Genomic DNA, 26885 nt, shown 5'->3' on the forward strand with positions numbered 1-26885 from the left:
ACAAAGATTAATTCATCTAGAGAGACCACTCTATTTTGGATAACCAATGTGACACGACTTTTAAGATTCTGTGAAATATCCGACTTGCCCCCTACATAATTTAAGAGCTTTTAATGTGTAATTTCAGAGTGGCTGGCACATTCCTTTTTTTATGAGTGATCAAGCAGCCACGTATCCTTGTGTCGTTGTTTCAGCTGCCTTATTGTATTATCTGTGTTGCACGAGTGCATGCTGTAAACTAAAGCCTCCGAATTTTTTATTCCGTTCTCAATATCGGCTGAGGTATTACATACCATGGACATTACTCGGTCAAATTTCACGCTTCACTGACGCAAGTTGCAACCCTCTGCCGTTAGAGGGCTCCGAATTGTAGCGTGTAACATGGCGATGCGTAACGTAACTAGGCTGTAATCGAGACTAACTGCAGAAGACGTGCCTCCAATTGAAATTCTAGAAGAATCAAAACTGAGTAAGGTGATGATTGTATTGACATGGGTAATCGGCGTCGTTGAGTTGTTTGTGCTAGTAATGAAGCAAACGGTGGTTCTAAACTCGACGCGTTGTAGAGAGAGCTCAGATATTTCGAATTAAAAGAATATCTGCGAGGAATTACAACACCCTCATTGACATTGTAGCGAGAAGGAAGCACTTCTCTGGGTGGTATCACAAACCTGGTGTCTTTCTGCTTCGGTAAGTCCTTCGTAGCACAGTAGTAGCGCTCAGTCGCCAGGTTCTATGTAGGTGGTGACCCTACTGAAGTGTAGTTTTTATCGATGCCAGTTGTTAATTGTCAACAACGTTTGAACTATACTTGTTTTAATACAGAAATTGCTTTGTCACACACGTCACAGAATCAGTATTTATAATATGGCTACTCTGGACTACGCCGTTATATTCGACCGTTTATACACATAAACACAGTTTTCTCACTTTACGTAATGATAGACACTGCACACGACACGTGGCTTTCTTATAACTAATAACTTCACTTTATATCTTGTTTAACATCTGAAATGTGCACTCGTGACCGTTCTTTTAGAGCCGGCCCGGTTACTCGACAGTGAGTTTTGAGTGGCTCCTCGCGACTAACTCCCTTGTCTTCCCAAAGGCCAAGAGAGACCACCCCACCTTTCCCCCTCAGCCAATGAGGGCACTTCTCTCGTTCGAAACCTTCAGCCAAAGGCCGTTCATCGCTGTTGCTAGGCGGATGTGACGTCACGTTTGCGGACATTGTGACGGAAGTTTGTCTCGGAACACTGTCTCAGATTGTAAGATCCTACTCCCGAATAGTCGGATCTTGTCCCTACTAAGGTTGCCAACACTGCCTCCTATGATTTCATCACTAATTCTGCTTGCTGACGCTTAATTGTTAAATGTACATGTAGCCTGACTGCTACTGAGAATTACCGATCGGATAAACACACTCCTGGAAATGGAAAAAAGAACACATTGACACCGGTGTGTCAGACCCACCATACTTGCTCCGGACACTGCGAGAGGGCTGTACAAGCAATGATCACACGCACGGCACAGCGGACACACCAGGAACCGCGGTGTTGGCCGTCGAATGGCGCTAGCTGCGCAGCATTTGTGCACCGCTGCCGTCAGTGTCAGCCAGTTTGCCGTGGCATACGGAGCTCCATCGCAGTCTTTAACACTGGTAGCATGCCGCGACAGCGTGGACGTGAACCGTATGTGCAGTTGACGGACTTTGAGCGAGGGCGTATAGTGGGCATGCGGGAGGCCGGGTGGACGTACCGCCGAATTGCTCAACACGTGGGGCGTGAGGTCTCCACAGTACATCGATGTTGTCGCCAGTGGTCGGCGGAAGGTGCACGTGCCCGTCGACCTGGGACCGGACCGCAGCGACGCACGGATGCACGCCAAGACCGTAGGATCCTACGCAGTGCCGTAGGGGACCGCACCGCCACTTCCCAGCAAATTAGGGACACTGTTGCTCCTGGGGTATCGGCGAGGACCATTCGCAACCGTCTCCATGAAGCTGGGCTACGGTCCCGCACACCGTTAGGCCGTCTTCCGCTCACGCCCCAACATCGTGCAGCCCGCCTCCAGTGGTGTCGCGACAGGCGTGAATGGAGGGACGAATGGAGACGTGTCGTCTTCAGCGATGAGAGTGGCTTCTGCCTTGGTGCCAATGATGGTCGTATGCGTGTTTGGCGCCGTGCAGGTGAGCGCCACAATCAGGACTGCATACGACCGAGACACACAGGGCCAACACCCGGCATCATGGTGTGGGGAGCGATCTCCTACACTGGCCGTACACCACTGGTGATCGTCGAGGGGACACTGAATAGTGCACGGTACATCCAAACCGTCATCGAACCCATCGTTCTACCATTCCTAGACCGGCAAGGGAACTTGCTGTTCCAACAGGACAATGCACGCCCGCATGTATCCCGTGCCACCCAACGTGCTCTAGAAGGTGTAAGTCAACTACCCTGGCCAGCAAGATCTCCGGATCTGTCCCCCATTGAGCATGTTTGGGACTGGATGAAGCATCGTCTCACGCGGTCTGCTCGTCCAGCACGAATTCTGGTCCAACTGAGGCGCCAGGTGGAAATGGCATGGCAAGCCGTTCCACAGGACTACATCCAGCATCTCTACGATCGTCTCCATGGGAGAATAGCAGCCTGCATTGCTGCGAAAGGTGGATATACACTGTACTAGTGCCGACATTGTGCATGCTCTGTTGCCTGTGTCTATGTGCCTGTGGTTCTGTCAGTGTGATCATGTGATGTATCTGACCCCAGGAATGTGTCAATAAAGTTTCCCCTTCCTGGGACAATGAATTCACGGTGTTCTTTTTTCAATTTCCAGGAGTGTATGCATAATGCTTGGCTTAAACACGTGAAGGGAATGAACATATACTTTACAGATTTGACTTTAATATAATGAAGCGATGCAAGCGGAGCTGAGGTAATTGGTTCGTGAAGAAAGTGAAACATTCCACACGGATGGTATTAAAACACTGCTCTCTCGATGGGAGAAATGTGATCGTTCCCAGGGTGAATATGTTGGGAAATAAATATGAAGACATGCGGAATAAAAACTTAGTATGGTAATAACATTTGTTTGATTTAAAAAGATTTAAGAATTTTCACATTAAAAATGTAGAGCCATTACTTTTAAGCACACCCTCGTAAAAGAACGTTTGACATGCATCCGGGAAGCAAGCACATTAACGTGCCGCTTCTGGGATTCGGGCAGCCGAGCATGCACCTGATCGAATCCACCTCTCCGCTAAACGAGGACTGGTGAGCCGACAAGTCTGGACGTGGCTTCTAGGCGATTTCCTGCGACCTACTAGGCGAATATAATATTTTTAATCATGTTTCGCCTCAGAGGTACGTTGTTGTTGTGGTCTTCAGTCCAGACACTGGTTTGATGCAGCTCTCTATGCAACTCTATCCTGTGCAAGCTTTTTCATCTCCCAGTACCTACTGCAACCTACATCCTTCTGAATCTGTTTAGTGTATTCATCTCTTGGTCTCCCTCTACTACACTCCTGGAAATAGAAAAAAGAACACATTGACACCGGTGTGTCAGATCCACCATACTTGCTCCGGACACTGCGAGAGGGCTGTACAAGCAATGATCACACGCACGGCACAGCGGACACACCAGGAACCGTGGTGTTGGCCGTCGAATGGCGCTAGCTGCGCAGCATTTGTGCACCGCTGCCGTCAGTGTCAGCCAGTTTGCCGTAGCATACGGAGCTCCATCGCAGTCTTTAACACTGGTAGCATGCCGCGACAGCGTGGACGTGAACCGTATGTGCAGTTGACGGACTTTGAGCGAGGGCGTATAGTGGGCATGCGGGAGGCCGGGTGGACGTACCGCCGAATTGCTCAACACGTGGGGCGTGAGGTCTCCACAGTACATCGATGTTGTCGCCAGTGGTCGGTGGAAGGTGCACGTGCCCGTCGACCTGGGACCGGACCGCAGCGACGCACGGATGCACGCCAAGACCGTAGGATCCTACGCAGTGCCGTAGGGGACCGCACCGCCACTTCCCAGCAAATTAGGGACACTGTTGCTCCTGGGGTATCGGCGAGGACCATTCGCAACCGTCTCCATGAAGCTGGGCTACGGTCCCGCACACCGTTAGGCCGTCTTCCGCTCACGCCCCAACATCGTGCAGCCCGCCTCCAGTGGTGTCGCGACAGGCGTGAATGGAGGGACGAATGGAGACGTGTCGTCTTCAGCGATGAGAGTGGCTTCTGCCTTGGTGCCAATGATGGTCGTATGCGTGTTTGGCGCCGTGCAGGTGAGCGCCACAATCAGGACTGCATACGACCGAGGCACACAGGGCCAACACCCGGCATCATGGTGTGGGGAGCGATCTCCTACACTGGCCGTACATCACTGGTGATCGTCGAGGGGACACTGAATAGTGCACGGTACATCCAAACCGTCATCGAACCCATCGTTCTACCATTCCTAGACCGGCAAGGGAACTTGCTGTTCCAACAGGACAATGCACGTCCGCATGTATCCCGTGCCACCCAACGTGCTCTAGAAGGTGTAAGTCAACTACCCTGGCCAGCAAGATCTCCGGATCTGTCCCCCATTGAGCATGTTTGGGACTGGATGAAGCGTCGTCTCACGCGGTCTGCACGTCCAGCACGAACGCTGGTCCAACTGAGGCGCCAGGTGGAAATGGCATGGCAAGCCGTTCCACAGGACTACATCCAGCATCTCTACGATCGTCTCCATGGGAGAATAGCAGCCTGCATTGCTGCGAAAGGTGGATATACACTGTACTAGTGCCGACATTGTGCATGCTCTGTTGCCTGTGTCTATGTGCCTGTGGTTCTGTCAGTGTGATCATGTGATGTATCTGACCCCAGGAATGTGTCAATAAAGTTTCCCCTTCCTGGGACAATGAATTCACGGTGTTCTTTTTTCAATTTCCAGGAGTGTATTTTTACCCTCCACTTCCCTCCAATACTAAATTGGTGATCTCTTGATGTCTCAGAATATGCCCTACCACCCGATCCCTTCTTCTAATCAAGTTGCTTTTATTTATTTATATATTTATTTATTAATTTATTGTTCCGTGGGACCAAATTAAGGAGAAGTCTCCAAGGTCATGGAACGAGTCAGTACATGAAATTATAACACGATTGTAGAAACAGATAAAATGAAGTATAAGAAACGTAATCAGGCGACAATTCATAAGTTTAAATAAAGAAAATAAACAATGTAACACTGGAATTTGCTTAATTTCTCAGCTTTTTTGTACCACAAACTCCTCTCCTCTTCAATTCTATTCAATACTTCCTCATTAGTAATGTCATCTACCGATCTAATCTTCAGCGTTCTTCTGTAGCACCCCATGTCGAAAGCTTTTATTCTCTTCTTGTCTAAACTATTTATCGTCAACGTTTCACTTCCATACATGGCTACGCTCCATACAAATACTTTCAGAAACGACTTCCTGACACTTAAATCTATACTCGATGTTAACAAATTTTTCTTCTTCAGAAACGCTTTCCTTGCCATTGCTTGTCTACATTTTATATCCTCTCTACTTCGACCATCATCAGTTATTTTGTTCCCCAAACAGCAAAACTCATTTATTACTTTAAGCGTCTCATTTCCTAATCTAATTCCCGCAGCATCACCCGATTTTATTCAACTACATTCCATTATCCTCGTTTTGCTTTTGTTGATATTCATCTTATATCCTCCTATCAAGAGACTGTCCATTCTGTTCAGATGCTCTTCCAGGTCCTTTGCTGTGTCTGACACAATTACAATGTCATTGGCGAACCTCAAAGTTTTTATTTCTTCTCCATGGATTTTAATTCCTACTCCGAATTTTTCTTTTGTTTCCTTCACTGCTTGCTCAACATACAGATTGAATAACATCGGGGAGAGGCTACAACCCGGTTTCACTCCCTTCCCAACCACTCCTTCCCTTACATGCCCCTCGACTCTTACAACTGCCATCTGGTTTCTGTACAAATTGTAAATAGCCTTTCGTTCCCTGTATTTTACCCATGCCACCTTCAGAATTTTAAAGAGAGTATTACAGTCAACATCGTCAAATGCTATCTCTAAGTCTACAAATGCTAGAAACGTAGGTTTGCCTTTCTTTAATCTATTTTCTAAGATAAGTCATAGGGTCAATATTGACTCATGTGTTCGAACATTTCTACGGAATCCAAAATGATCTTCCCCGAGGCCGGCTTCTACCAGTTTTTCCATTCGTCTGTAAAGAATTCGTGTTAGTATTTTGCAGGGTGGCTTATTAAACTGATAGTTCGGTAATTTTCACGTCTGTCAACACATGCTTTCTTTGGGATTGGTATTATTATATTCTTATTGAAGTCTGAGGGTATTTTGCCTGTCTCATACACCTTGCTCACCAGATGGTAGAGTTTTGTCAGGACTGGCTATCCCAACGCTGTCAGTATTTCTAATGGAATGTTGTCTATTCCCGGGCCCTTGTTTCGACTTAGGTCATTCAGTGCTGTCTCAAACTCTTCACGCAGTATCGTATCTCCTATTTCATCTTCATCTACAATCTCTTCCATTTCTATTATATTGTCCTCAAGATCGTCGCCCTTGTATAGACCCTCTATATACTCCTTCCACCTTTCTGCTTTCCCTTCTTTGCTTAGAACTGGGTTTCCATCTGAGCTCTTGATATTCATGCAAGTGCATCTCTTTTCTCCAAAGGTCCAAACATATACGTTACGAAAACGTTTTGAGATGCTTGTGACACTTGAGATTTAGGTTAGACGCAGGCAGTTGGGGTACACAGATTCCATTCCGTGTGGAGTGGTGCAGTCAGGAAGGACATCCGGCCACCAACTGCCTTGTCATTGCCGAAACCCGTGTATTTTTTGCTGCCCCGTAGAGAAACAGGAAAGGGCAAAGAGGAGGAAGAAGAAGAAGAAGAAGAAGAAGGAGAAGAAGAACAAGGTGATGAAGAACATAACGTTTCACCGAATTTGCAATACCTTAAGGGGGTGTAGGACGTCAAACGGGTCGACTTTCAGCAGGAGAGGCATCACAGGATATTTTAATTTCCAGTGTCTACTTTTACAAATAAATTTATAAAACTTTGTCAGCATATCCAGGAAGGATTCAGGATTCACACTCATTGCAGTGGAAGTTCGAAAACATAAGAAAACATTTTTTTTATGTGTGAAATTTCATCATTTTTTCACTTACTAGTGGCTGCATTTGTTGCTATAGGTACACTTTTCTTCATACGTTAGAGAGATTCTTCGATGAATTTTTCACAGCATACATACCATACTTATAGGTGTATGAAACTCTAGAATTTATTTAATTTACGAAAAAACGAATGATCTGTTGTATTTTAAACTTCATGTTTAGAAAAAACACATTTTGTCGTTAATTACCTCCATTTTTCCACAGTTTTTAATAGATTTGGATAATTCTAGAGTTTGATACACCTTTAAGTATGGTTTGTATGCTGTGCAAAATTCATCGAACCATCTCTCTTACTTATGAAGAAAAATATACTTATAGCAACAAATGCTGCCATTAGTAAGTGAAAAAAACGATGAAATTCCACACGTAAAAAAAATTACTTCGTTATGTTTTCGAACTTCCACTGCTATGAGCGTGAATTCTGAATGCTTCTTGGTCATGCTGACAAAGTTTTATGAATTTATTTGTAAAAGTATAGACAGTGGAAATTAAAATGTCCTGTGGTGCCTCTCCTGCTCCAAGTCGGCCCGTTTGACGTCCTACCCCCCTTAAAAGATGCAGGGTAGTGTGACTTTGAGTGTCAACGTGGAAGATATTGGGACAGTTCAGCTTCTTTTTACGATAAGACTTTCGTGTATCTATTATTTTTTTGAAACGATTTAGATTTTTTAGACATTGTAGCTAGATACATTTCAGCTTACTTTAGTAAGGGGCTGACTGTCGTTGAGAGCCCACTCGCACTCACACACTCACACACACACACACACACACACACACACACACTATTTTACGTGTGACCAGTAACTTGGTCAGACAGGTGGTCGTGGCTGGACCGGCGCCTGTACCGCCGGCCGCCGTGTTGCAGGTACGTGTGCGGGGGCGCCTTCCTGTTCTCCGAGTGGGAGTCTTGGGACTTCCTGGACGGCTCGTACTTCTGCTTCATCAGCCTGAGCACCATCGGCTTCGGCGACATCGTGCCCGGCGACAAGATCTACAGCGAGGGCATCGAGCTGAGCTTCATCTTCTGCAGCATGTACCTGATGCTCGGCATGGCGCTCATCGCCATGTGCTTCAACCTCATGCAGGAGGAGGTCGTCCACAAGATCCGCTCGTGCGCGCGCTCCGTGCGCAACTGCTTCGGCTGCCGGTGACACAGGTGTGTAGCACGCGACACCTTTCCTCCTTTCTTTCGCTTGTGTTCGTTTCCTGTGGCAGAGTCGGCACGGTTAATCAGATTCGGCAATGTTAGTGTAAGGTGTGGCCGGATGCCCTTCCTGCCGCCACCCGTACCCCCCGGGACGGAATTATTGTACACCAACTGTCGGCGTCTAGTGTAATCCGTGGAATAGTGCGAAAGTGTTCAAGTGACTGCGAGCCGTGTAATTGAGGCGGAATGTGGGGACCAGCCCGGTATTCATCTAGGGGGATGTGGAAAACCACCTAAAAACCACGTCCAGGCTGTCCGGCACCCGACCGTCGTCGTTAATCCGCCGAGCGGATTCGAACCGGGACCTGCGCTCCTACCCGAGTCCAGAAAGCTGCGTATTAGCGCTCTCGGCTAACCTGGCGGGTCTGTAGCACGCGACACCGCCGCTGGTTTTATCCGTACAGAACCAACATTGAATTTAGCCACTAATTAAGGTTGGTGTCCATGTAGCATATGCAACACATGCTACGTTCCCCGCGCTGATGCCTGTCCTGAAGCCACGCTGCTGAATTTTTCATTGAAAAAATTAACCTTAGCACATTCTGAATTGATTACACTGAAGATAATAGAGTGTTTATAGAATGCAGGCGTCGTAATTCTGCTTCACTGAAGCACATTTTACGTACACTGAGGTGGCAAATATCATCGGATAGCGATATATACATATCGAGATGGTAATAGTATCGCGTACACAAGGTAGGAAAGGGCAGAACATCGGTAGAGTTGCCGTTTGTACTCAGGTGATCCATGTGAAAAGGTTTCCACCGTGATTATGGTCACACGGCGGAAATTAATAGCCTTTGAAAGTGGAATGGTAGTTGGAGCTAGACGCACGGGACATTACATTTCGGTGATCGTTAGCGGATTCAATATTTCGAGATCCACTGACTCAAGAGTGTGCCAGGAACACCACATTTCCGCCATTACCTCCCACCATGGGCTAAGCAGTGGCCGACAGCGTTAACTTAATGAACGAGAGCAGCGGCGTTTCCGTGGAGTTGTCGGTGCTAACAGACAAGCAATACTGCGGAAACAACAGTAGAAATCAATATGAGACGTAATCGGGTTGAGTGTGAAACGACCCCTTTGGAAAATTATAAATTACTGTGGTGGTAAACCCCTTCCGTTATTTGATTTTCAAACAGCTGAGCAAAACTGAACGTAGTCAGACATTTCTCTCTTCACTTATTCTGATCAACAGTAAACTGACACACAATATATTCTTTAGCGCAACGCAATCTGTCTTTCAAAAATCCCTACAAAAGAATGGCCCTGACTGACAATAACCTATACCTTTCATGTGGCTACGAAGTCTTTCGCGACGTATTTCTTGAGTAAAAATCTCTCGGTGTACATGCCGCGTCAAATCAGGATAAAACTCCAAGCTTTCGACCACTACCTCCATGGTCGTCGTCAGGGCTAAAACTGACTGTCGTGAACTAGCGAGGTTCCCACTTTTATATGCAAAGGATGGCTTCTGATTGGCTGGAATACGTCAGCGATATGGCGCGTAGTGAAGTGGTGCCCTCTGCTTCCATAGATGTAGTTGCTATCCCGCGTTGCTTGCAGCGCCGTCCCTTGAATCAGGAGGTAAAGTGCGAGAAGTTTTTCTCTGCGATTTTTCTTTATCCAGTGCACTCTTCCAAGTGTTGCTAAATGCATAGCCGTTGTCTCTATTAAAGTTATTATCGCTAAGTCTAATTTCGACTGCTTCCCGGATCACAGAGTCCCAGTAATGCGATGTGTGGGCTATTACTCTGGTTTCTTCAAATAAAATCTTATGCTTGTTAAGCAGGCTATGTTCAGCCACCGCTGATATTTCCAAATACCTGTATTTCAGGTGGCTTAACAAGCATAAGATTTTATTTGAAGAAACCAGAGTAATAGCCCACACATCGAATTACTGGGACTCTGTGATCTGGGAAGCAGTCGAAATTAGACTTAGCGATAATAACTTTAATAGAGACAACGGCTATGCACTTAGCAACACTTGGAAGAGTGCACTGGATAAAGAAAAATCGCAGAGAAAAACTTCTCGCACTTTACCTCCTGATTCAAGGGATGGCGCTGCAAGCAACGCGGGATAGCAACTACATCTATGGAAGTAGAGGGCACCACTTCACTACGCGCCATATCGCTGACGTATTCCAGCCAATCAGAAGCCGTCCTTTGCATATAAAAGTGGGAACCTCGCTAGTTCACGACAGTCAGTTTTAGCCCTGACGACGCCCATGGAGGTAGTGGTCGAAAGCTTGGAGTTTTATCCTGATTTGACGCGGCATGTACACCGAGAGATTTTTATACCTTTCATGAATCGTTTACCTCACAAAAATCTTCGTTACACGGAAGGCACTAACTACTTCATAGTCAGGAAATGAAAGATTTTGATAGAGAACAAACAATGTATTTACCTTAATAGTGTTCAAAAGTCATTATATATATATATCAGTTCATGACATCCAGTCTTACAAATTTCCTTTTTCTGGCGGACACACGTCCAGATCGTCCACTCTCAAAACTCCGCCATCTCTCTGCCCACATCCACCACTGCTGGCGGCTCATCTCCAACTGCGCAACGCTACGCGCTGTTCACATCCAACTGCCCAACGCTACAATAGCAAATATTCCAACAATGCAAATTAGCCACAGACTGCACACAGCACAGTCAGTGATTTTCATACAGAGCGCTACGTGGCGTTACCAACATAAAGACCTAAACAGCCTACTTACAAATGCGGTGAAATATGGCGTTAACGGGCTATGGCTGCAGACGACCGACGCGAGTACCTTTGCTAACAGCACGACGTTGCCTGCAGCGTCTCACCTGGGATCGTGAAAACATCGGTTGGACCACAGACGCCTGGAAAACTATAACCTGGTGAGATGAGTCCCGATTTCTGTTAGTAAGAGCTAATGGTACGCTTCGAGTTTGGCGCAGACTCTACGAAGCCAAGGAGCCAAGTGTAAACAAGGCATTCTGAAACCTGATGGTGGCTCCATACTAGTGTGGGCTGTGTTTACATGGATTGGACTGAGTCCTCTGAAAGTTGGGCTACTTCGAGGCCATTTGCAGCCATTAATGGCTGTCATGTTCCCAAACGAGGATGGAATTTTTGTGGATGTCACTGCGTCATGTGCCCAGGCCACAATTATTCGCGGTTGGGTTGAAGAACATTCTGGACAATTCGAGCGAATGGATTCGTCCGACATAAATCCCACCGACCGTTTATGGGACGTAATGAAGATGTCAGTTCATGCGTAAAGCCCTGCACCGGCAACACTTCCGCAGTTATGAACGGCTATAGAGGCAACATGGCTCAATATATGGCTAGTTGAGTCCATGCCACATCGACTTTCTGCTCTATGTTAGGAAAAATGAGGTCAGACACGATATTGGGAGACATCCCATGACTTTCGTCGCCTCAGTGTATTGCAAACCGCCGCACGTGTTTAATTGACATATTCTCTTCCACTGTAGCCTGTTGTGTATCAATAGGAACTTGCACCACAATATATTCGACAACGATATTTTACTCTACATTGTTAACAACGTTTGCCTAAAAATAATTTTTTGATATATCGTACCATCAAAGGACGTAGACCTCTAAGTGGAAGACGAGTTGAGTAGAACAGAAGTTGACATAGTCCCACACTCTCGTTTAGTGAAAAAATACGAGCTTAGTGAGAACATTTCGCTCTTAAAGGAACAAATTCGATAGATGTAAATGTAATTTCCAAAGTGAGGCAGGATAATGTACAATGCACGTATTGAAACTTCTTTATTTAAATGTGTGAATCTGTGCTTAAATTGCTGAATGATTGAGAAGATCAAACGTCTGCGTTATTTGATTCTGAAACAGCTGAATAAAACAGTCTACTTTCTCTTTACTTTTTCTTATCATGTCAATACTGGCTCACAATATTCTAGCGCAACGCAATCTGACTGCTAAAAAATAAAAAAATAAAAAAAAATGACAACCTGACTTCAAATAATTAATACAAAAGAATGGCCCTGAATAAGAAGCAATCCTGAGAATAAACTATACATTTCATTAAGCACTTACCTCACAAAAATCTTCATCCCGCGAACTACTGCAATACTGCGAGCGTCAATACTGTCAGCTAAATAAAAGATTCTAACTACTAAAGCCACTAACGACTAATAGGCATGTGGTTAGCAAAGAAAAGATTTTGTTGTAAACCAAATAATATATTTTTTACCTTAATAATGTGGCATCCAGTACAAAGATATATAATCGTGAATAATTTTCAATCTCCAAGTCGGATACTTCCAGATCCCTCCCTCGATGCAAACTTCTCACATTTAACATCCATCACGGCCAGCTATTCACCTCAAACTGTCCGACAGTACTTCCATCACTGCTGGCGACTAACTTCCAACTGCCTAACAGTACTGGCGATTATCTTCCAACAACGAGTCCGACCAGCAACAGAGTCTCTTGCAAAGAAAGCGCAGTCAGAGATCCAATGCAAAGCGATACACAGCGCTGCCAGCACCAAAGCAGCCCACTTACAGTGTATAAATGATCTATACAGAAAGTGTCAGAAGCTCTCGAAGAGTGCTTGCAGGTGATGCGGCTGTCTGTAATAAGGTAGCAATGTCAGCTGACTGTAGCGAACAGCAGATATATCTGCAGCTGATTGATAAAGGACTGCAAGGTGCCCTTGACCGCAAATAAATGTAAGCTGTTGACACATGCATTGGTGAAGATATCCATTACTGCACAATTACACTATTGGTGACAAATTTCTGGAAAAAGTAACTAACGCAAAATACCTAAGAGGAACATCTGGAGCGACTTTAAGTAGAATGAGGTGACATAAAACAAATAACAGGAAAATCAGGTGCTAGACAAGATTCGTAGGATCATAAGGTACTGTAAGTCATCCATGGAAGATGTGGCTTACAAAGCGCATGTATTGCTCCTCAGTCTGTATCTCTTGGAAGGATAGATTAACAGATCAGACATACTAGATCCAACTAAGAGCTGCGCGATTGTTCTGGGTTCGTCTAGTCGTTGCGGAGATGTTCTACATATTGCACTGGCAGAAGCTACAAGAGAGGCATTGTGCATCTCGGAGAGGTTTACCATGTATACGAGGTGCGGCTAGAAAAAAACCGGACTGATGCTGGAAAAAACATTTATTTACAATTATTTACAATTTCATGTTATCTCCTTCAATGTACTCTCCTCCTCGGTCTCTACACCGCTCCATACGAATTTTCCACTGTTCATAGCAATGCTGCAGATCATTTTCGGTAAGTCCATACATTACTTCCGTCGCTTTTTCTTTTACTGCTTCAACAGTCTCAAATCTAGTTCCTTTCAAAGCTGACTTGACTTTAGGGAAAAGAAAAAAGTCACAGGGGGCCAAATCAGGTGAGTAGGGTGGATGATCTAAGATGGGAATGTTGTGTTTTGCCAAAAAGTCTTCACTGACAACGCACTGTGAGCTGGGGCAATGTCTTGGTGAAGGATCCATGACTTTTTTCTCCACAAATCGTTCCGTTTTCTCCGTACTCGCTCACGTAGGGTAGCCAGGACGCTAATGTAGTAATGCTGATTCACTGTTTGTCCCTCTGGTACACAATCAATGTGCACAATCCCTTTGAAGTCAAAAAAAAACAATCATCATTGCCTTGAATTTCGATTTTGACATTCGTGCTTTTTTTTGTCGTGGAGAACCAGGAGTTTTCCAATGCATCGATTGGCGTTTAGTTTCGGGATCGTAAGTAAAAAACACGATTCATCGCAAGTAATAACATTTTGTAAGAAGGTTGGATCACTTTCAATGTTTTCCAGGATGTCAGAACAAATCATTCTTCGGCGTTCCTTATGTTCAATTGTGAGACACTTTGGAACCATTTTTGAACACACTTTGTTCATGTTGAAACTTTCATGAAGAATCTGCCTAACACTTTCCTTGTCAACTCCTGTTAACTCAGACACTGCTCTGATTGTTAAACGGCGATCTTGTCGAACAAGTTTACCGATTTTTTCAATGTTTGCATCAGTTTTTGCTGACAATGGTCTGCCAGTGCGAGTGTCATCACTGGTGTCTTCGCGGCCATCTTTAAATCGTTTAAACCACTCAAACACTTGTGTTCGCGATAAACAATCATCGCCGTACACTTGTTGTAACATTACAAACGTTTCACTTGCAGATTTTCCTAGTTTGAAACAAAATTTGATGTTAACACGCTGTTCTTTCTGTACACTCAACATTTTCCGACGCACAGACAAAACGTCAACTACTTAAAACAGACGCCACGGGCAGACTGAGTGCAGGAGGCAGATGAAACTCGAGCAGTAGGCGGAGCGAGAGTCACGTGACAGGCCACACGACTTTCAGCCTTATTGCATTCGTTTTATTGTTTCACCAGTACTAGTCCGGTTTTTTTCTAGCCACACCTCGTATTCCGATAGGGTACGTCCGGCGAAGAGTTGCTCTCTCACACATCTCACGAAATGATCATGACCACAAAATTTGTGAAATTAAAGTTGATACGAAGGTCTACTGACAGTTATTCTTGCCACGCACCATTCGCTAGTGGAAAGGCTGATCAGACAGTGGTACTAGAAGTGCCCTCCACCACACACTGTCAGGTGGCAGGTGACTTTCTGAGTATAAATGTAGAAGTAGATATAGATGTCTGACAACCAGAATTAGTTTGAATTATAGTTAGTGCTATCTACTGATGTTTTTCCGATCTAGAGGAACGTTTCTAAAAATGGCTCTGAGCACTATGGGACTTAACTTCTGAGGTCATCAGTCCCCTAGAACTTAGAACTACTTAAACCTATCTAACCTAAGGACATCACACACATCCATGCCCGAGGCAGGATTCGAACCTGCGACCGTAGCGGTCTCGCGGTTCCAGACTGTAGCGCCTAGAACCGCACGGCCACCCGGCCGGCAGGAACGTTTCTCTCACTAATTGTAATTTCAAGTATCCCTTTACAGTAGCGTTCCGTACAGTGTTTCGACGCATGTTTGTAAAGTTTTTATCCAATTTTTAAATATTTACAGCCTTGAGATACGGTTGTCTGCTCATTGTCTCCCAGCGAATGTCGTAGTGCTTTATGTTTGCTGCTTCCTCCGTTACAAGCACAACATATATATGACTTTCACGAAAAGGTGTGTCTCCATGTGTTGTTGCGTGTTCTTTTCCTTAGGAGTGTGCCACGAAATTAATCTAGAAGTTTAAACTTTTTGAATTTTTCATACGACACATTTTGTATTTAATGTGAGCAGTAATTGACGAACTATTTCGAGACGGTTTATACAAGACAATGTCTGCTGGTAAAAAACCTAGGGTTGTGGGAACCACTGGCTTACTATTACCACTAAGTGCAAACCAGAACACTATGATTACTCAGTCAATGTCAGCGTACAGATGGCCTTAGTAAGTACCAGTAAAATCATTTTTAAATTTATGATGGAGAAAGCAGACACTTATAAAAATCAAGCTAGTGTTTAAATTAGTGAGATAAAATGTTTTTAGACGTTACCTTCTTCTTTTTAAGTGCTACCAATACAATATATTAAATGCTGAAACTGCTACCGACGTGTATATCACTGCACTGTTGTCGTGGCTTCAATTCTATCGACATACGAGTATTAATGCGACGGAAGCTGAGCATGCCAGGAGACCTAAAGCCGGATATATATGTTTCGACATTTTCTTAGTAAATGCTCACTGTAAAACAGAAGCTGTATGTGAGTAATTACTAGACATGTCCCTCTCTCTGCCACTACTTACATGAAAAAAGAATCAGTGAAGTAGATACAGAAACAAGAAAAGTACGCCAACACTGGAAGCCAAACAGCAGACAGGGGAGATGGCATTCAGTTAAACAGACGCTATGTCGACTTTGAAATGGCATGACGAAAAGAGACGCATGCATGATGGCGAAATACCATAGTCTGCAGTGAAAGCAGATCTGAAATTGGACCGCGAAACTTCTACCAAAACATTAAAATCAAAATGTGCGTTGGATTACAACGAGTGTATGGGTGTAGTGAAAAATACACGCTACTTAACACAGCGGATCAGTCCATTTCTGGACATTGCACAAAGCACAAACCATTGCCTCGCAGATGCCGCTTTATGACAGGGTCCATTTTCATGCTGAGACTATCATCTCCGACCATTTATTCTACCGCAATGAATACAAAAAGCTATAAAATGTGTTCGTATCCTTCCTGATTAGCGTTTCCTAAGGCATAATATGGGGATCAGACACTAACCACGAGAAACACATCCATACTGTTGAAAGGTAGTTAGCGAGGAACTGTGAAAGGAAGTGTCAGTCTACCAAGAGAACATCGCTCCCACATAAAGATCGAAAACTTTTATTACGTACGGCAGAACTGTATTGATTTAAATAAACATTCAAATAACGCAAATAACTGCCTTAAATGTACAATAAAGATGCTGAAAGAACCAGCCAGGTCCTTTACAATTAGCGTACAATAAGAAGAGCAAGAAGTCAGCCCCGGCCACCAGTACTGTAAGTGTGACGCCTTAGACAACTTCCGTCTGGCACGCAAACATCGAGATGTCAGACACTCAGTGTTAAATTCTGCCTAGTCGTCGAATATGGGGTGTCTAGGAAATCTGCTTTCTCAGATCGCTAGACAAAAATTCAACCAAGTTTTATTGCGAAAAGTAAATGACAATACTTAACTTTGAGAATTACATGTATCGCAAACGAAGGGCGACAGACAAATAAGAAACCTCTTCAGTATAGCAATTCCTAAGTAACTAGTCTTTAAGCTACTGTAGAACTGGGCCGCTGCCAGGAGTGGGCGGCGCTTATGTCCTCTTCGCATAGAGGGCGGTGCTGTCGCGATGTCTTCCTGGAGATGGGTCGGTCAGCGTGCAATTGGATGACGTCTTAATAGCCCTCCCTCCTCTATCGTTCCCGACTGGCGTGAAGGCTCTTGACTTTACGCTGTAATATTCAGATCAGTACCAAACGTTGTGTATCGATAGAGTATCAATCAAAACTCCGATTTAGTTCGTACTGGGTGCTGTCGTTCAGTACAGCGGGCGTAAACGTCAATTAAAAGTAACACCAGAAGGACCAGAGTACAGGAAAATCGTAACTGTGAGTAATTAATTTCGAATGGCCTCTGATGGCACTTGGTTTAAACGCCACTGACGACATTACTTACTGTTATTAAGCGTTTTGTTGAACGTTATGTACTTATTATTAACCTTATTATTTTGATTCTATTACTACTATTAGTTTCATTAAGTGTATTATTATCTTTCGCACGTGTGATGTAATTATTCCTTTATTTTTCTGTTCTGATTGTGTATTCTGTGACACGGCTAATGTACAGATTTATTACTTTTAAAGAAACAAAGCGAAAGCAGACTGCCAAGAGGAAACGGCTGTAAACTCCAAACAGCCCTTTTTAATGTCATAAACCTGTTAACCCATATAACACTTTCACGCACAAATACAAAAAAGGAAAAGAAAACGTTGTCAGCAGGATTTGAACCCGGGAACATAGGTACGACGACGTAACGCTCTACCAATTCACCCGCTGAGGCCAGTCTTAATGAGTTACAGTTCCACTTTTCCTATGCTCTGTTGTTTTGGTGCTACTTTTGCTTAACGTTTACGCCCGTTCTGCTGAAAGGCAGCACACAGTACGAACTAAATCATAGTTTTGGTTGATACTCTATCGACATAAATGTAGATGTCGTGTGACTAGGGCCTCCCGTCGGGAAGACCGTTCGCCGGATGCAAGTATTTCGACTTGACGCCACTTCAGCGACTTGCACGTCGATGGGGGTGAAATGATGATGATTAGGACAACACAACACTCAGTCCCTGAGCGGAGAAAATCTCCGACCCAGCCTGGAATCGAACCCGGGCTCTTAGGATTGACATTCTGTCGCGATGACCACTTTTTTTTATTTTCTTCTTTTTTATTTTTCATTTTTTTTTTATTTTAAGGAACAAATAATTGCCAGCGTTTGGATTTGAACTGGCGACTTATAACACAGTAGCCAGGGTGCTAAGGAATTTTTTTTCATGCTCTGACCACTTTTTTGTGTTAGCAAAAGTGCGTCTTTCACTTACGACAAGCAAAATTAGAGTTTACTTCCATATCAATAACAAAACAAGTGTACCTTAGAAACAATGGAATAGAATTCGAAACTAACCGTATAATGACAGATAATAGAGAAATAAAAATCTAAGCAAGTCTTGCACGGCATTCCATGTGAAAGGTGCATCTGCGCACAAATGCCATGTTCCATTTCGCAGCTTGTGGAGCTCCATGACGGCGGTCATCCTCCGCCCGGTACACCCCAGTTGTGAGAGGAGGTTATCGAAGACACTGCGCAAATAGTTCGCAAATAGTTGTCGGTATCGGGGTGTACGCTTAAGTGTGCTATGACAGTGGTTCAAATGGCTCTGAGCACTATGGGACCTAACATCTATGGTCATCAGTCCCCTAGAACTTAGAACTACTTAAATCTAAATAACCTAAGGACATCACACAACACCCAGTCATCACGAGGCAGAGAAAATCCCTGACCCCGCCGGGAATCGAACCCGGGATGCTATCACAGTCCTGCAGAAATTGCCAGTAATCAAGGACCATCTTCTCATCATCTCGAAAGAGGTAGTATATGGACATGCCTTTAAACCATGTAAGAGAGTGTGTTTTCGCAGGTGGGAAATAAGTATCGTCCGGACAAAGGAGGAGCCGTGGCTCAATTGTGTGAGGCGCGATAAGTAGGTAGCAGGCGAGGATCTTCTGCACTAGCAGCCATACTTCTAACGCCGATCCACATGTTAAACGGTGTTCGTCAGTATCCACGAGGTGGCAACGTGGGCAAAGGGAGGAATCCGTCATCCCAATGGCGTGCAGCCTTGGTCGTGTTACAACCTTCCCGTTCACCACCTGGCACCACGCGGCTCGTACCCGCGTGGGGACGAACGGCTTCTGGACCGCTCTCCACACTGCAGGCCATAGGGTCGTAGGGCTCTTTCTCTCAATCACATTGCGAGGGATGGACCTTAGCAGCAGTCTGTAAACGTCTCTCGCCTTGGGGGTGCGAGTGTTGGGAAGGTCTGGGTGCTCGTAACTATACCCAAGAATAAATGCCGTAGAGAGTGAGGGTGTAATGTGCGCAACCGTGACAGGTGGCAGAAGAGACGCCGGCAGCAATTCCTCTCACAGACGTCCCGTAAGGGAAGCATCTTTGTGGGTCCACATTTTCATCATTGTGCACAAGTATAACGCTGTAGCTCTCGCTCGTACATTTTAAGTCCCAGACCGCCATCAAGCGGAGGGAGGGTGAGTGTTTCGTAGCGGACTTTGAATAGGTGTCCGACGTTAAGGTAATATCCAAACGCCACTTGCAGTCTGTGGGCCATCGCTGTCGATATCGGTAGGACCTGGGCCATGTGGATCATCTTAGTCGCCACGTGAAGGTTGAGGTATTCCACACGCTGTAGGAGGTCCATCCGTCGAAGTAAGTCCAGGCGAACTTCTGTGCGTATTGCCTGTAGTAATCATGCATAGTTCATGGCAGCCGTGCGGCGCACATCCTGTGTAAATGTTATGCCCAAGAACCGGGTCTTGTTGACCAGTGGGAGTGGGGCTAAATCGTCCTCCTGTAGACCTCTCCCAATGGGCATCGCTGCCGAATTGGCCACATTCATGAGGCGTCCCAGTACAAAATTTAATCAAATTAAATTTCGTTCCAAAATATGGAAGTCTGGTGGGTGATGTAGGTTGCATAAAACCTATTGGTAGTGGCAGCTTAACCACCATCTATAGAAAGCCAAGTGCCGCACTTGGCAATCAGCATACGATTCCTCAACCCAGTTCAAGGGGAAAGTGTATGTAGCGTAGCCTTGACCTGCCAATAGGTCTTGTGGAAGTAAAATTTAAAAAAAAAACGAGCCTCTGGTAACGTTGTAACAGTGCTGTAGCTGAGTGTAAATACATGGATGCAGTTTTTCATCGCGCATCACTTCAACAACGAGTCTTTGAGATATCTGGAAGTGCCTTATAGTATCATGGCTACTTCACCGAGTGATTGGTGAACGGTTTCTGAAATCACTCCTCTGTCTGTGGAGTACATCTTGCCCTTGGACGACATCTGTCCATTACTTGTGGACCAAGATTACCTTTTGCCACAGGTGTTGCTCCAGGCGACGAGAAACATTCTTACTGGGATAGTTTGAGGGTAGCGTTTGAGGGTCGCGAGCACCAAGTACCGAAAGCATATTGATCTATTCATCAGTGTATGGTTAGCAGACACATGGATGCATTTTAATATATCCACTGTCATGTGACAGGCCATTGTCGTGTGACGGTGTCCTGTCGATAAAACTCTTCTGGGTTTGGGACGGCATTGTCAACTATAAAATTCCGACGTTTCGGTGACTATTGTAAGACGTCTTCCTCAGGGTGCATTGCTAACTGCTGAATGGGTGCTAGTTTGATTACTCATATACTATAGAGGAGTGCTGTTATTGGATATGAGGGTGACGAGGAATGGTATTGTGTGTTTTTACTGGGCTTTGCATTACGTGTTGCCATAGGCGGATATAGGCGTTTTCGATTGGAGTTTCCTTTATTGCTCGCCTTTGGTGGAAATCGGCTAACAGGAAAATGAGCGGCTAGTGCAGCGTAGCGTTGTTTACTAAGTGCCCAGTATCGACTAGGGAGCTCTGTGTTCCCTCCGCCGCTGTGGCCTATCGCGCGCCTGTTGCTTTGCGGGAGCTGTCCTACCGCAGAGCTGTCACTGCTGGCAGCCAAGACGCTTCCCCTACTCATGATGTCGGGTCGCTTGGCTATTTCTATAGCCTCTCTAATCTTCATCCTCAAGTTAGACGGCTGCTTCGCCAGTATGCGGGCCTCTCGAAATTCGATCTTCATCCTGCACTGTTCCTGGTGCTCCGCCACCGCTGATTTGTTGTATTGTTTGAGACGGATATATCTCTCGTGTTCAGATAACCTTATGCTTATTGGACGCCCAGTTTCGCCTACATACACCAGTCCACATTCGCACGCAATTTCGTAAACTTCGGCGGTATGAAACTTGTCAATTGTACCTTTCGCCGAGCTCATAAGGTCCTTTATTTTGTTGTTGCTACGAAGAATCAACTTAATACGTGCCCGTCGAAGAATTTTGCCCAGTCTTTCAGTCACCCCTTGTACGTATCGTAGCGAGACGGTGTTCCGTGCTTCGATCTGCATTTCTCTATTGCGCTCCACTTTGGCGCCATAGTCCTGTTCATAAACCAAGAGAACTAGGAGGGAACGTCTTTTTTTTTTTTTTTTCTACCACCTTTATCCCGCATTGTGCGCAGGCTCGGCAGGGTTACGTACGGATTTGGCATGGTGAATTTTAAGGGGTGGCCGGATGCCCTTCCTGCCGCCACCCCATACCCCCTGGGAGGGAAGTAGTGTTCCCCAGCTATCTGCGCCTAGTGTAAGTCGTGAAATAGTGTGAATGTGTTTCAAATGTCTGCGAGTCGTGTAACTGAGGCGGGACGTGAGGACCAGCCCGGTATTCACCTAGTAGGATGTGGAAAATCGCATAAAAACCACACCCAGGCTAGCCGGGACACCGGCCGTGGTCGTTAATACGCCGGGCGGATTCGATCTGGGGCCGGCGCGCCTACCCGAGTCCAGGAAGCAGAGCATTAGCGCTCTCTGCTACCCTGGTGGGTCAACTAGGAAAGAACGTCTAAAAAATAAAAAGGGAACTGGGTCCTTGGTGAATATGGGTTTGATGTTTTGTTGTCCCAGTAGTCTACTCATTTAGCTGCGACGACTGTAACGGTAATGAGGGTGATACATCTTCCACCAAAAGGGCAGACGCAATATCGATCTGTGTAGCAAACTCTTCCTCAAGCTGAAGTTATGCAGTTGAGCCAAATCGCTGGTCGATCATCAGCGATCGGCTTGTTATCTTTGGCGCGTCTCCGGGCATGAGCATCTTTGGGTTTTTGACTGGGGCGCGCGGGACGGCGAGAGGCAGTCCGTTTCGGGACGGCCGGTGAGACTGGCGGAGTTGTGGCTCGGGCGTAAGCACATGTGTGATCTCTGTTACGCTGGGGCTGTTTGCTAATCGTGAAACTCCTGCGGCGGTTACTGGTTGCCTGGAAGGCATTTCATGTAAACTATGCCAAGCCTCGCAGTGAGAGAGGAGCCCGGAGTTGGTGTTGGCCTAGATGTTTGTATAAATTGAGGTGCCTGTGTGAGAAGCATGGCGTGGGCCTGTTGGTTGCTTCGTCCTTCTGGCAGCCACCGCAAGCGGATGTTCGGCCGGAATGTCTACAGTTTGTGGTGAGCATAGTGTGAACAAGTTCTCGTAGGATGTGCTCCCGGCCTGACTCTTAGCCTGTGCTACTTGTGGGTGCCGACCCCTTGTCTGTTACTGCTTCCGAGTGTCCTGTAAGATTTCACAGCAAAACTTTGTTTTTGTGGCATTCTGTGTTTCCGGCTCAGCCTCCGCCTAGAATGGGGAAAGATTTGTGCCTCAACTGAAAGGGGGGAGGGGTTCGATTGGACATCTTTTGGAATTCCTTAATGCTGTAATTTAAACTTATAAAAAATTGTTCTTTCAGAATAAGCGCCTGTTTCTTTGGGACACTGCAGTTCAAACAAAAGTGGCGTAATGTTAGTGAGTATTTGTTATTCGTCATATGAAGTGTACTGAATGTCTTTCTGTTTTCTGGGGCACGCAGCTATGTTATTGAACTCATTTTGAAGTGTTCTGTCGGGTGAATGACTGCTCCCCACTTCAGTGTATTTTTTTGAGTAGTATTGTAAGGTTTTTTGATATTTGTCAGTGGGGTGTATTGATTCAATTTTGTTTTTCTCTTTCCTCTGAATTAAGGTGAATTGTTTAGTTTATCTGGTTATTGGCTTAACTCGCGCTTCACGCACTAAATCAGCAGATATTGAAATTGTTTTTCTATTCGTGTTTAATGTCAGACAGATTCAATTATAACTTCATTTATGTTATTTGAAATAAATGTGTTGGATTGAGCTTAATGAATTACGTGCATTCGAAGTAAGGGACCCAGTCCTTCATTAGCGCTTAACAGTGGCGTGTGGTTCGGGCTGTGAGCCCCGTGTTCGGACCAGTAGTAACTAACGTTTTGTTCAAACAAAGGGGGCGATATCCGTTCTAAGAGTAGGGGTATCATCAGAAGAGCAAATGTAGATGTTGGCAGCGCGCCAGCGCGTGACGAGAGAGCGGCCGACTCACCGATGGTGGTGATGACGGTGAGCGAGTAGAGGAAGGCGCCCGAGAAGGTCCACTGTGAGCGCGGGCGCGCGCTGCTGCCGTCGAAGCCGTCGCGCACGAGGCGCACCACGTCTCGCTGGTAGCGCGCCAGCTCGGGCGCCACCGCCTCGGCCCAGCGCGCGCGCCCCGGGATGGGGTTCAGCTGCTCGGTGAGCCGCCACAGGCGCGCCGCCGTCTCGCTGCGCATGCGCTCCGCCTCGTGCGACGGCCAGCCCGGCTCCGAGCCCTCGATCGCCATGAACATGAACGCGCCCGCGATCGTGTAGCCCACCACCAGGCCTGCAACACACCGCCGTCGCCGGCTCACACGTCTCCGCAGGCAACTCTCTCACTTGGCATCTGGCCCTGAAGCTGATCGTGTCAGCGGGCAGGTCAATGGTCGCATCTGTTAAGGTATATAACGAAACAGGTGCCTCCTAATATGACTTCGATTACAAATGGTCGTGTTGTTATAAAAAATTTAATAATAAAATTGAGAGGTTCCATGCCCTCTTTTGCACGTCACCTCTCATCTTCATCAATTTTATTAATGTATTAATGTTCTACGTCATTGCACGGTAGTAACAGACCGAATAAGGTTATTTTAATGAGAATATTTGTACTGAGACCTCAAAAATTACGTTTCACTCGATTCCTAAACATGTTGTTTTCAGAATGAGATTTTCACCCTGCAGTGGAGTGTGCGCTGATATGAAACTTCCTACAGATTAAAACTGTGTGCCGGACCGAGACTCGAACTCGGGACCTTTGCCTTTCGCGGGCAAGTGCTCTACCACCTTTTTTTCTTTTGTTATCCTTTTTTTATTTTTTTCGCTCTATCGAACTTTTTTCTTTTTATTTTATTTTATTTTTAATTTTTTATTTCCTCTGCCAATCTTTTTTTTATATATGGAAAAAGGCGTCTTTCAGTTACGACAAACAAAATTAGACTGTACATCCGTAGCAACAACAGAACAAGAGTTCTGAATATAGAATTTGAAACTAATTGTGTGATGATAGATAATAAAGAAAGAAAAATGTAACCAAATCCCGCACGCCATTCCATGTGCATGGCCCATCGGCGTACAGATTCCATGTTCCAAATTGATAAAACATTTCGCATCGTGTGCATGACGGCGGTCATCCTCTGCCCGGTACTCCCCAACTGTGAGGGGGGTTGTCGAAGACACTGCGCAAATAGTTCGCAAATACTTGTCGGTATCGGGGTGTACACTCAAGTGTGCTATGACTGTCCTGGAGAAATTGCCAGTAACAAAGGACTATCTTCTCATCATTTCGAAAGAGGTAGTTTATGGACATGGCTTTAAACCATGTGAGAGCGTGAGTCTTCGCAGGCGGGAAATAGTATCCTCCGGACAAAGGAGGAGCCGTGGCTCACTTGTGCGAGGAGCGATACGTAGGTAGTAGGCGAGGTCCTTCTGCACTAGCAGCCATACCTCTAACGCCGATCCACATGTTGAACGGTGTTCGTCAGTATCCACGAGGTGGCAACGTGGGCAAAGGGGGGAATCCGTCATCCCAATAGCGTGCAGCCTTGGTCGTGTTACAACCTTCCCGTTCACCACCTGGTACCACGCGGCTCGTACCTGCGTTGGGACGAACGGCTTCTGGGCCGCTCTCCACACTGCAGGTCATAGGGTGGTTGGGATTTTTCTCTCTATCATATTGCGTGGGATGGAACTTAGCAGCAAACTGTGAATGTCTCTCGCCTTGTCAGTGCGAGTGTTGGGAAGGTCTGAGTGTACGTAACTATACTCAAGAATAAATGCCGAGAGGTGCGAGAGTGAGGGAGTAATATGCTCAATCGTGACAGGTGGCCACACTCAGCTACCGGGAGCGGACATGTTTGGTATATATGTGAGTGTCTGACATCTGGAGATTTGGGTGTGAGTTTGCACAGTCACTGGATGTACTATGACATCCTGAAAGGTCGTCAGTAGAATACATACCACAATTTAACGTGGGAGTCAGTGCAGTTTCTGTGGCGATTGTGAAGCTCAAGTGATTAACAAAATATGAGCATCCGGAAACATCGGCAATATAAATAATTCTAAATATGATAATAAAACTAATCAAAAAGAAACAATTGAGCTTAAAACTGCTTAACAAACGAAATAAGATAGTAATCTGCAGACGAGATAGGGCACCTAATTGCTTGTAAATATTGAAAGGAAGTCCAAGTTAAACTGACAGCAACGTTCTTCAGAATTTCACAAGAACAGTTTTAAAATGTTAGGTAGGTACCCGACAACCTTAGTCGCAAAAGTTCACAATATAAGGTAGAATAATTTAAAAGGAGTCTTTACGCATAAACGTAAATAATTTAACTGGTAAATCTTTAAGTGGCAAACAAGCAGACAGAAACTGCCAGCTGTCAGATCTGCGCTGTCGCTCAAAGATGACGATTGTCACTTAAACTTGATGAAACAGGGAACCAAACGAACTCGAGCCTGTTTGCTTCCCAGAACTCATAAACGTAGTGGGCAAATATTCAGAAAGGTGTTCACCAAATTCACATCCACCTTGTATCGGTCACGGTTAAACAAGTTGGGTCCCGCATGCTTGCTCAGTCTGTGCACCAGCGCATGCAACGATTGCTGGCGACCGATTGTGCCACTCAACCCACTCCATATTACAGCGGAAAAGTCTCCATCCAGCACGCCCACTTCCTCACGCAGTTCGGCGCTGTCGTAATACGCCGCGCACAGCCAAGATTCAGTCTTCCAAATCGCTCCAGCGCGAGACCGAAAACAGAATCCAACAGTTTGGCGAGCATCTTCAAGATTCCACAGGCGGACAGACTGTTTGCTCTCTAGGGACATTGTTGAGCAACCAGCATAGATATCTTCGAGGGAAAGATAATCGATATGAGGTGACAAGGCTCAGCCATAACAATCTCTCCTACACAATTGATAGTGCGCGTTACGTTCGGTTAACGTTCTGCAGGCATTCGCCGAACCCATACCCTTCCATTAGATTGGCTGAGGGTGTAGCGTGACTGATCACTGCAAATCACTCGTTTCCAGTCATCCAATGGCCAAGTCCTCCTGCTTAACTGGGTGGCAACGTGTTTGCCTCTCATGCAGTGGACCCGGGTTCAATTCCCGGCCAGGTTGGAGATTTTCTCCGCTCGTGGACTGG

The 26885-nt window shown here is 45.6% G+C and overlaps 1 protein-coding gene across 3 annotated transcripts in view; it reads left to right on the forward strand.

Moving 5' to 3' along the window:
• LOC126203811 (TWiK family of potassium channels protein 18) overlaps positions 1-26885 on the forward strand; it is a 1380696-nt gene that overhangs the window by 1270488 nt on the left and 83323 nt on the right. For 2 of the 3 annotated variants that reach the window (XM_049938180.1, XM_049938178.1), the window contains one exon: positions 8078-8368. In XM_049938180.1, coding sequence (XP_049794137.1) covers positions 8078-8363 — 286 coding nt within the window. In that variant the 3' untranslated portion in view covers positions 8364-8368. Of the gene's footprint in view, positions 1-8077; positions 8373-26885 lie in introns of all 3 variants that reach the window. The other variant, XM_049938179.1, reaches the window with a different exon arrangement.

Source organism: Schistocerca nitens, chromosome 9 (genome assembly GCF_023898315.1).
Source record: "Schistocerca nitens isolate TAMUIC-IGC-003100 chromosome 9, iqSchNite1.1, whole genome shotgun sequence".
NCBI lineage: Eukaryota > Metazoa > Arthropoda > Insecta > Orthoptera > Acrididae > Schistocerca > Schistocerca nitens.